At 40.2% G+C, this 14,612-nt stretch overlaps 2 protein-coding genes across 4 annotated transcripts in view; one reads left to right on the forward strand and one right to left on the reverse strand.

The window, feature by feature from the left end:
* Nucleotides 1-4,774, reverse strand: part of LACTB2 (lactamase beta 2) — a 42,247-nt gene extending 37,473 nt beyond the window's left edge. Inside the window, exon 1 of one of the 3 annotated variants that reach the window (XM_082433718.1) lies at nt 4,530-4,774. In XM_082433718.1, the coding sequence (XP_082289844.1) occupies nt 4,530-4,651 (122 nt within the window). In that variant the 5' untranslated portion in view covers nt 4,652-4,774. The remainder of the gene's footprint in view (nt 1-4,529) is intronic. The other 2 variants (XM_082433717.1, XM_082433719.1) reach the window with 2 other exon arrangements.
* A 916-nt stretch (nt 4,775-5,690) lies between these two features.
* The window catches only part of XKR9 (XK related 9), a 29,638-nt gene continuing 20,716 nt past the window's right edge, over nt 5,691-14,612 (forward strand). The window contains exons 1-2 of the mRNA XM_082433763.1: nt 5,691-6,185; nt 7,963-13,591. Of these exons, the coding sequence (XP_082289889.1) occupies nt 13,320-13,591 (272 nt within the window). The 5' untranslated portion in view covers nt 5,691-6,185; nt 7,963-13,319. The remainder of the gene's footprint in view (nt 6,186-7,962; nt 13,592-14,612) is intronic.

A 14,612-nucleotide genomic window follows, 5' to 3' on the forward strand; every position in this document is an offset into this window, starting at 1 on the left:
TATTTTCTATCAGCATTGAGATAGCTATTAAATGGCCTCTGTCAATTTGCTGTCCCTCTTACAAAATCATTAAGTACTTTCTGAGCACCTACTATAAACCCAGTATTGTCCGGATGCTATAAGGGAGGAAAAAGTGAGTAAAGTAATAGCTGAAGTGCTTTCCCCGTGCTAGAATTTAAGTACTTTAGATATGAATTTTCACTTAAATTTCACTAAATCCTCATAACATCCGTCTGAGGTGAGTACGATACAACCCTCACTGTATAGAGAAGGAATCTGACGCTGAGCGAATCAACTGTCTTGTCCACAGCCATGAGCCAGGTACTGGGACCTGATAATCAGAGCCCAGCGTCTTAACCCCAACTAGTCCCCTAGACTGCCTTTTCCTATTAAGAAGAAATAGTATACTCACCCTCAAGGTATTTACAATTTTGATAGTAAAGATTAAAAATCCATCTTTTAGAGGTTCTTAGGCAGAGGAGGAATGTGGAAATACTCTTTGGAAGATCTGGCTATTATTGGTCCATTCAAATGTTTACTGAATACCTCTGTACTAGGCATCACAGTAAGTCTGAGTGCTTTAGGGAAATTCATTAGGCATCTATGGGCTGATCAGAAACGGGAAGGAAGACTGGTTAAAACTGCAGTTATCCAGCAGTAACAGAATCCTAACAGAGCAAATGAAGGGAAAAAGAGAATGCTCATTCATTCAGCAAATATTTACTGTACTATGTACAAGGCTCTGTGCTAGGTGCCAGAGATATGGTAATAAATAAGCCTTCATTGAATTTATATTCTAGTGGGGAGTGGAGTTGGGGAAAGACATTAAGCTTCTTCCTACACACAAAAAATCATTTTATTATTGACATAAGGGCCATGACAAGTATGGAATGCTAAGGCAGTGTATTACATTAACCTAACACAGTGTAAGGCGTCAGGGAAGGCTTTATTGAGGAAATGATATTTTAACAGAGCTCTAAAGGATGAGTGAGGGTGGCTGGGTGAAGAGAAGGATAAGTGGGAGACAGAGAGGAAAGTAGGCATGAAAGCTCTGAGGCGGAGTGGATAGAGCCCATGTGGCCGGGATGGGAGAGAAGCTTGACTCAGGGTGATGAGATAGATCGGAGATCAGAATATCACAAGGCCTTCTAGTTTCCATTTTCCAAAAAGTCCAACTCTGTTATGTTGGTGAGTCACAAAGTTTTAAATGCAGCCAGACACATCTCTTCTGTGACTTCTGATGTCAACTGGATTGCCACACCCTTACAAAACCTCTCTTGACAGTGACTAGATTAAAATCTTTAATTATATGGTTCCAGAACTCTAGACTTACTCTTCTTCGGCCTCGTCAAATGGTAAATTATACATCCATTTTGGGGGCTATATGTTTTTTGTTGTTTTGGGTTTTTTTGGCCACACTGAGGCTAGTGGGATCTTAGTTCCCCAACCAGGGATTGAATCCAGACCCTCGGCAGTGAGAGCACGGAGTCCTAACCACTGGACCACCAGGGAATTCCCTGGGGGCTATTTGATTTATGGTATCTACAATTCGCCAAGCCAAGTGAAAGCAAAACTATTGTTATGTGTGTATTTTTTCTACCAAGTCCATAGGAGACTCCTAGTATATTGCCTGAGACACAGTAGGCACTTAGAAATTTTTCTACTATGAATGAAGGCTTTCTTTTTTATCAAATCACATTTAAAACAGTCAGTAAGGAATATTATGTCTCCAAAAACTTTAAAAAAATACCAGAGGTGTTTTATTAAAGGGCAACTTAATCAAGACCAAGTTGTATTACTACTTTACAAACAGACCTCATTTTAAGCATACTGCAAGGAAAAAAAAGTTTCACATTTCACCTATGTATAATAATGTCCCTTGAAATGTCACTTTGAAGCTCCTCCCATCAAGGATGGCAGTCTGTTTCCACATCCTTTGAGTATGGACTTACACTGGGTTTTCCTACTGAAAACAGACTGACATGAAAGTGATGGCTTGCCATTCGTAAGCCTCAGCCTCCAGGTCTTTCCATGCTTCCTCTCACTCCATTGGAACCCTGAAACTAGCCAGTGAATAAGCTAGGCTACCCTGCTGCAGGATAAGAGACCAGAACACAGAAAACAAGAACCCCACAATACTCCTTTGGCTACGTGGGGGAGAATGGATTGAAGAGGGACAGAAGTAGATGCAGAGAAGCCAGACTATTTTAAAAGCCTAAGCAAGAGTTGTACTGGCTTGGACTGGGTGACAGCAGTGAAAATGCTGAGATCTTCTTAATGGCTTGGATATGTGTGTGCAGGAAGCAAAGAAAAATGTCAAGGAGGGTACTTAAGTATTTGCCTTGATCAAATGTGGGGATGGTTCTCTTTACCAAGATTTGGATGACTGGAAGAAGACCAGTGGGAAACAGTGAGTTTCAAGTGGCTGTGAGGCATCCAACTAGAGATTTAAGAAACCAGTTGGCTATCCTAGTCTGAAGATGAAGCTTGGATTTGTCTACATTGGAGCTATAAATTTGGGAGTTATTAATGAATAAAACAGGTGAAGCCAAGGAAGTAGACAAGATCCTCTAGGTAAAGAACATAACAATGAGAACAGAAGAAAGAGTAGGATTGCCTTGTGAAGGGCTCAAACACTTAAAATACCTGGTATAGAGGATGATTCTATACAGGAAATTGTATAAGAGTAGCTAGAGAGGTGAGAGGAAACCAGGAGAATGCGGTGTTAAGCAAATCAAGGAGGGAGTGGTCAATAGCATCAAAAGATACTGAAGTTCAAATAAGATGGGAATGGAAAAATGCCATTGGGTTTAGTGATACAGGAGGCACCTGTGATCTTAGTGGAGCAGATGGATACCATTATCAGAACCACTTACTTGGACCCAATAAATATTCATTTCTAGCCACCTAACATCTACTTTATACAGCAGAGCAGCAGCACCTGTACATTAACTTATGCTAGTTCAACTACATGGGTTCATCATCACCTCTCTCTCATCTATGAGTGATTCCACTGGCCGTTCCACTCCCTACGTTTTTGTGAGTAGTAGTCTAAGCAGTGTAAGATGGAAGGCCGTGAATCTGCTCTTCCCTCGATAAGTTTCAGGTTCCTCATGTCTTTTAGCACCAGCACCTTGCCACGCGGAGTGTGATTCTAGTGTTTAAAGACACAGTATGGATTTTTCATACAACATGGCCCCTAAACCTAAGCCAACTTCTTCATCTAGTTTTCAAACAGAACCAGTCATCTGTTTCACCACTGGAAGAAAAGCAAGCTGTGTTGAACTTACTGAGAGAGTACACTGATCTCCAACATGGTGTTTTCCTGAGAGACTTCCTAGGGTAATTTTGACTACATGCAATTTTCATGTTAGGTACTGTCTTTTAGAGCTCGTTTAAGATGACACACTGAAAAGTGAAAAGCATACCTATGGACTTCCTAGGGTGAGGGAATCTCAGCTAACCCAGACTCTACGCTAGATATCAGGTGTTTTTTCTGGTTAATTTTCTGTTCTCCTCGATTCTGGAGGCAGCTCAAAGCTCTGACCCTGCCTTGTTTACCCTGGACTCAACTTGTTGCTTTCTGCTTGATGTGCAGTACTTCCAGACCCTCCATCCTGCTGTTTCTAAAATTGTGATTTACTGGAAAAAGCCAAATACAGTGGATACTTCAAATGAAAGCCCAATAAACTATACTTATTAAACCGTTTTTAGTAATCAATTATATTTTACTAATTGTAACACGTCCGGACTGAACAATTAAATTCTGGGCTCAAGCGGAACTGTATCTTATTTTCATTTTCTATTATCTAGAGTATACTAAAGACTAAGTACTATACAAAAATTGCTCAATGCATTTATTGTGCAGTAAATCACATGTTCCCATTTCTGCATAATTCCACTAAAACAGAATGCATCTGAACAAGAGAAAAATCTTAGAAATACAGACAGGTTATTCCCTCCGCAGAGCAATTTAAATAAGGCCACACAACAGCAACAAAAACAAAGTTAGCTTCTCTTTCCCAAGAGCTAGGGGGCTCTTCAACAGACTCGAGCAATTTGAAGCAAGAAAATCCTGCCCTCTGCTGCTGAGTTAAGAAAAAGGCCTCAGCACAACGAATCGCTTTTGCGAACCGAAGTTAAACTCCGGGCCAAACACCAGTGAAAGTCAGGTGTGGAAAGTAAACGCTCCTGGATTAACTCCAGGCGATTCTAGTTTCTCAACAGCTTAATCACGCTCATCCTGGCATTCCATATCATGCAAAGTAAATTAGGTCTCAAAACCACGAAGTGATTTTTTTCATTAGCCAGCTGTAAGCTAGACAGTTGACCACCCAGGGTGGTCGTGATGTGGGGGAGGTCCTGCACCTGGGCGTCTGCGGGTGGTCCCGCCCGGTTGGGGCAGGACGCCGTGGTGCCGGCTGCGGGCGCACAGTCTCTCCGCCCGCGGCGAGCAGCCCTCGCAGCCCCAGCTCCGTGCGTCCCGCGGGTCGGTGTGTAGGATGCGGGGTGGGGGGGGAAACGTTTACCTGGGGCCGGTCCCCACCAGGTAGGTGTTGGTGCCCTGCAAGGTCATGGGGCCCGGGTTACAGCCCAGGACGCGAATCACCCGACTGGACAGCCGTTCGACGCGCTGCAGGGCGGCTGCCATCTCCACCTCTGCCGCTCGCCCGCGCGGAGCGAGAACAGCCGCCGGAGCGCGGAACAAGCAACCGGGCCCTGGGGGGCCGGGGCCAGCGGTCACGTGACGCTGCGCTTGCGGAGCGGGGTGGGGCTCTGCTGCTGGGCCAGGGGCAGAGGTCACGTGAGGCGCGGGGGAGGGCAGGGGAAATCAGCCGCTGTGCCGCGGGCGGGGCCCGGGAGCACGTGACGACGCACGAGCGGCGCGGGAAGGGAGGGGGAGTCGGTTGCTGCGCGAGGGGCGGGGCCAGCGGCCACGTGACGCTGCCCGGGTTTGGCGGGCCGCAGGGCGAGGGAGTTCGCGGGCGTGTGGTGTGAGGCGGCCCGAGGCCAGGCTGGGTTCCCGGCCTGCGGGCGCTGCCGCCTGTCATAGAAACTGGTGCCTTCGCAGGAGTTTGTGTTCAGGCAGGCGAGTTCATTCAAGTGCACGAGAGACCTTTTAACCGGGGAAGTCTTGTGATGGAGCGAGGGCTTTGGGGTTAGTTACTGAGGACGAGATCCCGGGAAGGGTCGCTCGTAGGGTTCTCAGGCGAGGGTGAGGGGGGTGTGTGTGTGTGTGTGTGGTGTGTCCTGTGTGTGTCCTGTGTGTGTGTGTGTGTGTCGTGTGTGTCGTGTGTCCTGTGTGTGTGTGTGGTGTGTCCTGTGTGTCGTGTGTGTCCTGTGTGTCGTGTGTGTGTGTGTGTCGTGTGTGTGTGTCGTGTGTCCTGTGTGTGTCGTGTGTCGTGTGTGTGTGTCCCGTGTCCTGTGTGTGTGTCCTGTGTGTGTGTCCTGTGTCCTCTGTGTCCTGTGTGTGTCCTGTGTCCTCTGTGTCCTGTGTGTGTGTGTGTCCTGTGTCCTCTGTGTCCTGTGTGTGTGTCCTGTGTGTGTGTGTCCTGTGTCCTCTATGTCCTGTATGTGTCCTGTGTCCTGTGTGTGTGTCCTGTGTCCTGTGTGTGTCCTGTGTCCTGTGTGTGTGTGTCCTGTGTGTGTGTGTGTGTCCTGTGTCCTGTGTGTGTCCCGTGTCGTGTGTGTGTGTGTGTCCTTTTACAATAAACAGCAGTAACGAAGGTTTATTTAGCGCTTACCGCTGTGCTGAGTGCCACTGTCTCATTTAAGCTTCCCAACGTGAAGAGGAAGGCACTATTTTCATGTCCGTTTTACGAACGCGAGACGGAGACTTGGGGACTTGCCCAGGTGAGCGTTCTGGGAGCCCAGCGCTGCGTCTGAAGCCGTGTTCGTCTCCCTGCCGTGCGCCCGCACCGGCCCCGCGCCCGCGGGTTCAGGGAGCTCCTCTCCCGCCTCGCGCCGCTCGCCTACCCAGAGGAGCGGGGCGGCCTGCGTGTTGGGGGCTTCGGTCCAGGACGTGAAGGACTTATCTTTGTAAGGAGTCCTTTTCTAATCTGCTGAGAGTTAACTACCCCAGTGTTAACTAACCCTCCCCATTAAAAAAAAAAAAAAATCGAGTTAACAGTGTACTTAAGAGGAAATGCACGGATCCCATGATCACTTGTATCCAGTTACGGCAAGTATGTAACTGGCACCCCAGACCCCTTTTTCAAAACAAGTGAGAACTTGACACATGAGATGCCTGTGGTTCTACAATTTGGACATGCGTTTTTTTTAATATACAAAGATTAATTTTTTTTAATTTTTTAGCAATAAACATGGACATGCATTTTTAACATCCTTTTTTGTCAGGAATTCCTGAAGAAAGGACTCTTGCTATTTATACAGTATTTATTTTACAAATCATCAGTTTAATACTCCAAATTTCTTGAAAACACACCTGGATTATGTGTGACAGATTTCTTTGCCTGTGTCTCAAAGGTCTATTCTTCATGTGTTTCAAAAACCTTCATTGAAATAATCACGTAAATTATCCCCTTTGCAATGGGAAGGCAAGCAATAAGTCCTTTAAAAATTGCTTGGAATAACCATCAGAATTCCCTACATCAGGTATTTTCAGCTCAGCAATATTTATATATTTGTCTGCTATCAGTTAATAGCTCTTCAGGCAAGAAGCTATTTTCCCTTTCTAAAAAATCTCTGCTGGAAAGTCAGCAAACCTTTGAGAAGAGGGTGGAACTAATTACATGGGCAGCTCCATTCTCTTGTCCCTTAGCTTTTTTTTTTTTTTTTTAAATTAAAATTTCCCTTGTGCCTTCCATCAAGATTTTATTGAATTCATTGTCAAGCTCTTCACTGGGTAGATGAAGAAATGGGCCCAACAAATAATTTAAAAGTTAAGTGACTCGAGTAGAGTCATAGAAGGAGACATTAGACACTAGCAGAAGAGGAGGAACAGAGGGTAGGTAATGAACTTGGTTTAGACTGGTCTAAATTGAGGTGATTGTGGGATATCCCCGTCAAGAAATCTACAGACAGATATAATGGGTTGAGCTCAGAAGAAAGGTACAGGCTACAGAGAGAAAATTGAGTCTTTGTGAATATGTTTAGCAATGAGACTTGAAGTTTAAGTTCCTCCCCAAGAAATAAGACCAATGATTCTTACATTCTGTTCAGTTACATTTACAATAATTTATCCTCTACCTATAACATGTAAAGTATTGTTGTAGATGTGTGGGTGTGTGTTAAAATGAATAAGTTAGTTAGCTTTCTAGAGGTGTTATTAACCAGGAAGGAGATGTATATGATCTTATTTTAAAGCATATGTGGGTAAATCCTAGAGAAGTATAGCTAAAGTGATGGGATTGCAAGGAGGAAGGAGAGAATCAAATTGATTGGAAAGATCTGGGAAAACTTAGAGGGGGTGGGTTTTGAGCTGATTCTTAAAGACTGTTAGAACTTCAGGAAGATGGAGGTAGAAGTAAATAGTAAATAACCTTGAGCAAAGGCTTGGAAATAGAAGAACTGTAGTGTTTATTTTCGAAATAGAAACCAACAATCATATGTTCTTGGGGCATAGGGTTTGAGAAGGTATATACAGTTTGAAAAAACAGGTAGGCTCTGTTAATGATAAATTCTTTATTAGAGTATTTCAGATTCAAGAATCTCTCCCTTTCAAACATGAATTGTCCACTTAGATATACTGTGAGGCAAATTGTATCTTCTTAAAACTTAATTGATAATACAGTAAAGGCTTGTAACCTAGTCAACCTCTAAAAGGAGCCATGTAATTCCTTCCCCCAATGTGATGGTTAAAAAGGAGTGTACTGTGGTCACAATGATACAGACTGTTTTCACTGGATTAGAAAAACCCACATATGACTAACAAGTGATTTCAGTTTCATTTTAGTTTCGATGTTCAAGGTTTACACACCCCTTAATTATGCTTATTTTCAGTGAAGAAGAAATAAAAGATTCCCAGGATGAAGATTTTCCAGAAGGGACTTTGAGTTAAAGAAGACTTCTTATATGTAACAAGTAAGTCCGTATTTTACATGTTAAGTTTGATTGATAAATGAAAGTTTGCTCGTTTGTATTTCTTTCAGGTATCTTCTTTATTGCGAAGAGATCATCTACAGTGGGCAAAGGTTATGTATTTTGGCTGGCAGCCAGGTAGCCACACAGCTGGGTTGACCTCTGAATTAAATTGTATTGAAACTGTCCTATTACGTCAGTAAGTGTCCTGAACTCTCTAAGTGAAGTCAAATTTTGTAGGTGGCATTATTTCTGCTAAGGTGGTATTGGAACAGTGATCAAGTGTAGGGATAAAGATGAACTATCCTTCATACAAGTTATACTACTATGTGGTTACTGAAGGAGCTGCAGGCCCTTTTTTATGACAGCTGCTATGTTTATTATGTACTTTGCTGTGTGGTTTTCTTTCTAGTTGGTGTTAGGTTCTGTTTCACTAAATTAGGAATTTAGAAGTTGCCAGATCAGATTAGTTTATTGAGTCTGATGTTCTGCCAGTAATGCGATTTCTAAGTTTCTTAGAAATTATTTTTTCCCATCTTGTAAATCTTGTCTCAAAATGGCTAGCGTTTTCCTTATCTATGCCAGGTAAAGGAAGCTCTCTTTGTGGGGAGAGTGATTAAGAAATGCACACATGGAGGTCTACCTCATTTTATTGCACTTTGCTTTATTGTGCTTCTCAGATATTGTGGTTTTTACAAATTGGAGATTTTGGCAACCCTGCATTGAGCAAGTCAACCAGCACCATTTTTCCAACAGCATTTGCTCCCTTTGTGTCACTGTCACATTTTGGTAATTCCCACAATATTTCAAACTTTTTCATAATTGTTATATTTGTTATATATTGTTAGAGTGATCTGTGATTAGTGATCTTTTACTTTTTTAAAAAAAAACTCCATTTATTTATTTATTTATTTGGCTGAGCTGGGTCTTAGTTGCGGCATGTGGGATCTTTTAGTCGTGGCGTGCGAACTCTTAGTTGTGGCATGTGGGATCCAGTTCCCCGACCAGGGATCGAACCCAGACCCCTGCATTGGGAGCATGGGGTTTCACCCACTGGACCACCAGGGAAGTCCCAGTGATCTTTTACTCTTGCAAAAAGATTTTGACTCGCTGAAGGCTCAGATCATGGTTAGCACTTTTTAGCAATAAAGTATGTTTTAATTAAGGTACATACAGTTTTTAGACACAGTGCACACTTAATGCACAGGCTTTTAGACAGAATTGCACACTTAATAGACTACAGTATAGTGTAAACATAACTTTTATATGCAACCAAAAAATGTGTGTGACTCACTTCTTGCGATATTTGCTATATTGTGGTGGTCTGGAATCAAACCCTCAATATCTCCGAGGTGTGCCTGTATATTAAAATCAGTTTACTCATTAGAGATAACTCACCTTAATACCAACATCTCTAAGCCTCAGTTCCATGATCTGTAAAATGGGACCAATGATACCCTTCTTATAGAAATTTGTGAGAATTAAATAAAGTTTGTAAAACACTTCATACATAGTAAATACTCAGCAGTGGTAGCTACTATTCTTACTATCTATTCTTCCACTATATATGGCAATATTTTTTTTCCTAGATAGTAAAGCTTAGGAAAGTATGTTTTGTTAAATGACGTTAAAACAGGACTTGGGTACACATTAAACACATCCAGTGTAACCATGTTATGGCATCTGCCAATATTCTGTGGAATTTTGTTCTACATGTTCAAAATCTAGTACATTAGACTTCTGAACTCACTATTCCTTCCACCTGGCAATCTTTTTCATATGACAGCCACATGGCTAATTTCATTACTCAAATGCCACCTTCTTAGTGAGGCCTGCTCTGACCATTCTAATTAAAATTGCAACCTGTGGTGCACCTGCCTCTACTCCAACTCCTGATTTCCCTTAACATTGCTCTGTTCTTTCTGTACTGCTTATCACCTTCTATTATGATACCTAATTTACTTATTATTTTTATCGTTGATTGACTATCTTTCTCTGCTAGGATGTAAGTTCCGTAATGGCAGGGATTTTTGTCTCTTTTGTCACATGATCTATCTCAAGAACTTAAAATAGCACATAGTAGGTTTAATTAAGTATTCAATTAAACAGAACCTTGTGATTAAATCTCATCCTCCTAAGCTCCATGCTTATACTGGGCATGATGTCTTTCATTTTAAGATTAGAAACTTATTGCAGGGAAATTCGTGGCCTGCTAGATTAGAAATGCTCAGATTTTAAAATTATTTTTCCATCCTGTTTGGCCACAACATTCTTGACAGGAAAAGTAGTGATAATGAGCTTTCATTTTTTTCTGTAAGAAGAGTGAAATATCTTTTAATATTATTCTGAAGACTTTTAAACAAAATACTTAAAAGTGCTAAAATGACAAGAACGCTGTTAAGTATTAGGTTGTGTGTTTTTTTAAGTAACACTTTCTCCTCCTAGTTTTTAAAGTAATAAATGTTCTTTATAGCACACATATGGTGTTAGTCTACTCAGGCTGCCTTAACAGAATACAACAGACTGGGTGGCTTAAACGACAGAAATTAATTTTTCTTACAGTTCTGGAGACTGGAAGTCCAACATCGAGGTGCCAGCAAGCTTGGTTTCTGGTGAGGCCTCTTTCTTTGGGTTGCAGATGGCTCCTTTCTTGCTGTGTCCTTTCTTATAAGGACACCAGCCCTATTGGATTAGGGACCTATCCTTGTGACTTCTTTTAACCTTATTATCTCCGTAAAGACCTATCTCTAGATATAGTCACATTGAGGGTTAGTACTTCAACATATGAGTTTTGGGGGGAAACTATTCAGCCCATAAATATAGAAAAGAATGAAGAAGAAAAAAATCATCTATAATACCATTAATTCCCCAGATAAAATCACTGTTAACATGTTTTGTATTTCTCCAGTCATATTTCCTTTGCATTTTCAAAGCTTTGAGATTATAACGTAGTAGTTTTTCACTTAACATTCTTTAAAATGAAGTCAAAGATTGCAAATGCAGATGCTTACAGATATCAGGCAGACAGGCAAGATAATAATGATAACTAACATTTATTAAGCCCTGACTATGCCACTATGGTATTTTTCTAGAGGTTTGTATGTATTATATATATTATCTTTCTTAACCTTCACAGTAACCCTCTGTCGTATATACCATTATTATCTCCATATTTCAGAGGAAGAAAATAAGGCAAAGGGAGGTAAAGGAGCATATTTAAGGACACAGAGCTATTAGGTAGGTGAATTGGCATTGAGACCCAGCTGTTGAAATGACTGAAGTGGGGTGGCTGGCTACTGTGGTGAACTTGAGAGAGCCTGTCCCGTTAGGGGCGTGCCCACTGCTCATGAAGGAATGATAGTCTACTGTAGCAGATCTTTGAGCTTTTCAGTAGCAGGGAAAAGTCTAGATTTTTATATGAAATGTTGGCAATTAATTAGGGACTTCCCTGGCGGTCCAGTGGTTAGGACTCTGCGATTCCACTGCAGGGGGCATGGGTTCGATCCCTGGCTGCACAGCATGGCCAAAAAAAAAAAAAAAAAATTAGGACAGTTAAAGAAACCACTGTTGAGTCAGACAGATCTCATCTGCAGATTGCTTTCAGCTTATGTTTATAAAATAGGGTTCATAATAGTAATATCTACCTCCTAAGTTTGATGTAAGAGTTAAATGAGGACATTTTATGTACAACATTTAGCTCAATGCCTGGCACGTAGTGGTAAGTAAATGTTAGCTATTATTAGTAGAATAAATACTTTCTCCAGTCATCAAAATTCTTTATAAATATCATTTACTATTGTTTTTATTTTAAGAAATTATATAATACATTAGTACATGTCTGTTGTAAAAAACTCAAACAATATGAAAGAATATTTAAAGGATTAAAATTGCATTTGCTTCCTACTCCCCTCTCCATGTATAAGTAGGAAGCATATATTGCAATATGCTATATTTATCCTTTTGGTACTTGCTTTTTTCACTTAATGTGTCTTGAGATCTTCCGAAGTCAGGTTATATAAAGCTACTTCATTCTTTTTAAAGGTTGCATGGTGTATTCTTTAGTATGGATGTACCATAATTTATTGAATTAGGCTTCTCAATTGTCATTTGGGTTGTTTTCAATTTTTTGCTATTTTAAAAAAGGTTCTGCAAAGAGCATATATCTTTGTGCACATTTGTAAGTATTTCCCTATGCTTGATTCTTAGATGGAATTGCTGTATCAAAGCATATTAAGAATTTTTGGGACTTCCCTGGTGGCGCAGTGGTTAAGAATCCACCTGCCAATGCAGGGGACACGGGTTCGAACCCTGGTCCGGGAAGATCCCACATGCCACAGAGCAACAAAGCCCGTGTGCCACAACTACTGAGCCTGTGCCCTAGAGCCCACAAGCCACAACTACTGAGCCCGCGTGCCACAACTACTGAAGCCCGCGCACCTAGCGCCCGTGCTCCGCAACAAGAGAAGCCACCGCAATGAGAAGCCCACGCACTGCAACGAACAGTAGCCCCCACTCGCTGCAACTAGAGAAAGCCCACGCGCAGCAACAAAGACCCAACGCAGCCAAAACTAACTAACTAAATAAATACATTAATTAATTTTAAAAAATGCTTTAAGAAAAGCATATTAAGAATTTTCACAGCTACTGTACCTTTGTTAAATATATTTTTAGTAGCTTTGTAATATTCCATTTTATGATTCTACCATTATTTATTAATTCCTTTTGTTGACACATTTAGATGATTTCCAGTTTTTTGCCATTATAAATGGTCCTGTGGTAAATGTCTTTGTGAGCAGGTTATGTGTTTTAAAAGGTAAGTAGTCTGAGAGGAAGTTATCAACTATTAAGTATATCTCTGACACTTTACTTTCCCAAAGCTATATATTATAAAAAGTATATTTAGTGATAATATATTATTTTTAGAATAAGTAGGGCTTTGCTAAAGTCATGGCCTAGGGTTTTAATATTATACTCAAGATTTTTAGAATCTTTTATGATGTTTCATTTTAGGTGTTGTCAGCTGTAATGAAGAACACTGTGAGACAGAAGATTGAATAAAGCCTTGTAACAACTGGATTAGAGGTTTAGAAAAAGCTAAAATTAGTCACTTTGGTTTTAGTGTTCCAATTTCATAATATTTATTCTTTCTTTTAAATAGATTTAGGGAGTAGAAGTTAAAATTCAGTGCTACACCAAAGGATGCACTAATATTTGTTCCTTTTGTTTTTCTTTTTGTATGAGAGAAGGAGGTAGATAACCAAGAGATATAGTGATTCATAATGAAATATACTAAGTTTAATTTTATGATGTCAGTTCTTGGCATTGTAATCTATGTAATTGATTTAATTGTGGATATCTGGGTGTCTGTCAGGTTTTTCCATGAGGGACAGTATGTTTTCGGTATTTTAACAGTAAGCTTTATGCTCTTTGGAACACTTGTGGTCCAGTGTTTTAGTTATTCTTGGTTCAAGAACGATTTAAAGGAATCAGGCCAAGAAAGTCAGCGTTGTTTTCTTCTACTTCATTGCTTGCAAGGAGGAGTTTTTACAAGGTGAGCATATACTTTTGATCATTAACACTATTATTCTTTTTTTCAGACGGAAGCTACCTTTCTGTATCTGGGTAGTCAAATGTATGAAGGTCCCCTATTTGCATGTAGCACAAGGGTTACTTGCTCCTCACTAGCAGTGCTTGTGTGAGTCATTGAACTTTCAGAATTTTCCAGGTTCATTAATAGAATGTTTTAATTTACCTAATTAAGTTACTTTTTCTAATATGTTATCACTTTTTTTATGAGAAGGAAAAGGACTCATTTCTATGTCTTGTGAATTTTTTCTCATCTATTTTATATTTTAAGACTGATTATGTAAATATAGCCTATCACTTGCAACTCTGATAGAGCACTTAATTTTTTAAGTTACTTGTACCATTCATTTAATGAAGTGAAATTTTTACTGCAATAATGCAGTAACCGTGTGGTTATCTTGGTACAGAATCATCCACAGAACTGAAAACGACCTTAAGAATCATGTTGTTTAAAACCTGTTTTCTGGTTAAAGAAAATAGAATCTAAATAAGTCCTGAGAATTCTGTGATTCTCCATATACCTAATTTCACATGACCTTTTCTTCATTATCTTAAGGAATTTAATTCTGTTCAAAGCAATATATATATTAAAGGTAAAGAGAAGAATTAAGGACAGATATAAAATCATTGTTTTTCATAGTAAATTTTATCTGTATAAACAGTTGAATTGAAGCCTAGCTGTTATGACAACATGGTAATTATGTTCAGCTTTTGAAAATGGACATTTCCAATGTATAAATGTAAAATTGCAGCTTATAGCTGTTGTCACTTTTTAATGTGTTATAATTGACCTTGCATGGTGTGAAATAAAAGTGTTTAAAACACTGGTGTAAAAAAAAAAATAGAGACAAATATTAAGAGGATAATGTACTATTTTGCTACAGTTAGGTTTTGAAGTTGGGCTATTTTAATAGCCATCTTTCCTGAGAAAGATTTTAGTGGCAATAGAATTCTAGATGAGTAGTTATTTTCTCTCTGTATATTAT

This window comes from Balaenoptera physalus (genome assembly GCF_965194825.1).
Source record: "Balaenoptera physalus genome assembly, chromosome: 17".
NCBI classification, from domain to species: domain Eukaryota; kingdom Metazoa; phylum Chordata; class Mammalia; order Artiodactyla; family Balaenopteridae; genus Balaenoptera; species Balaenoptera physalus.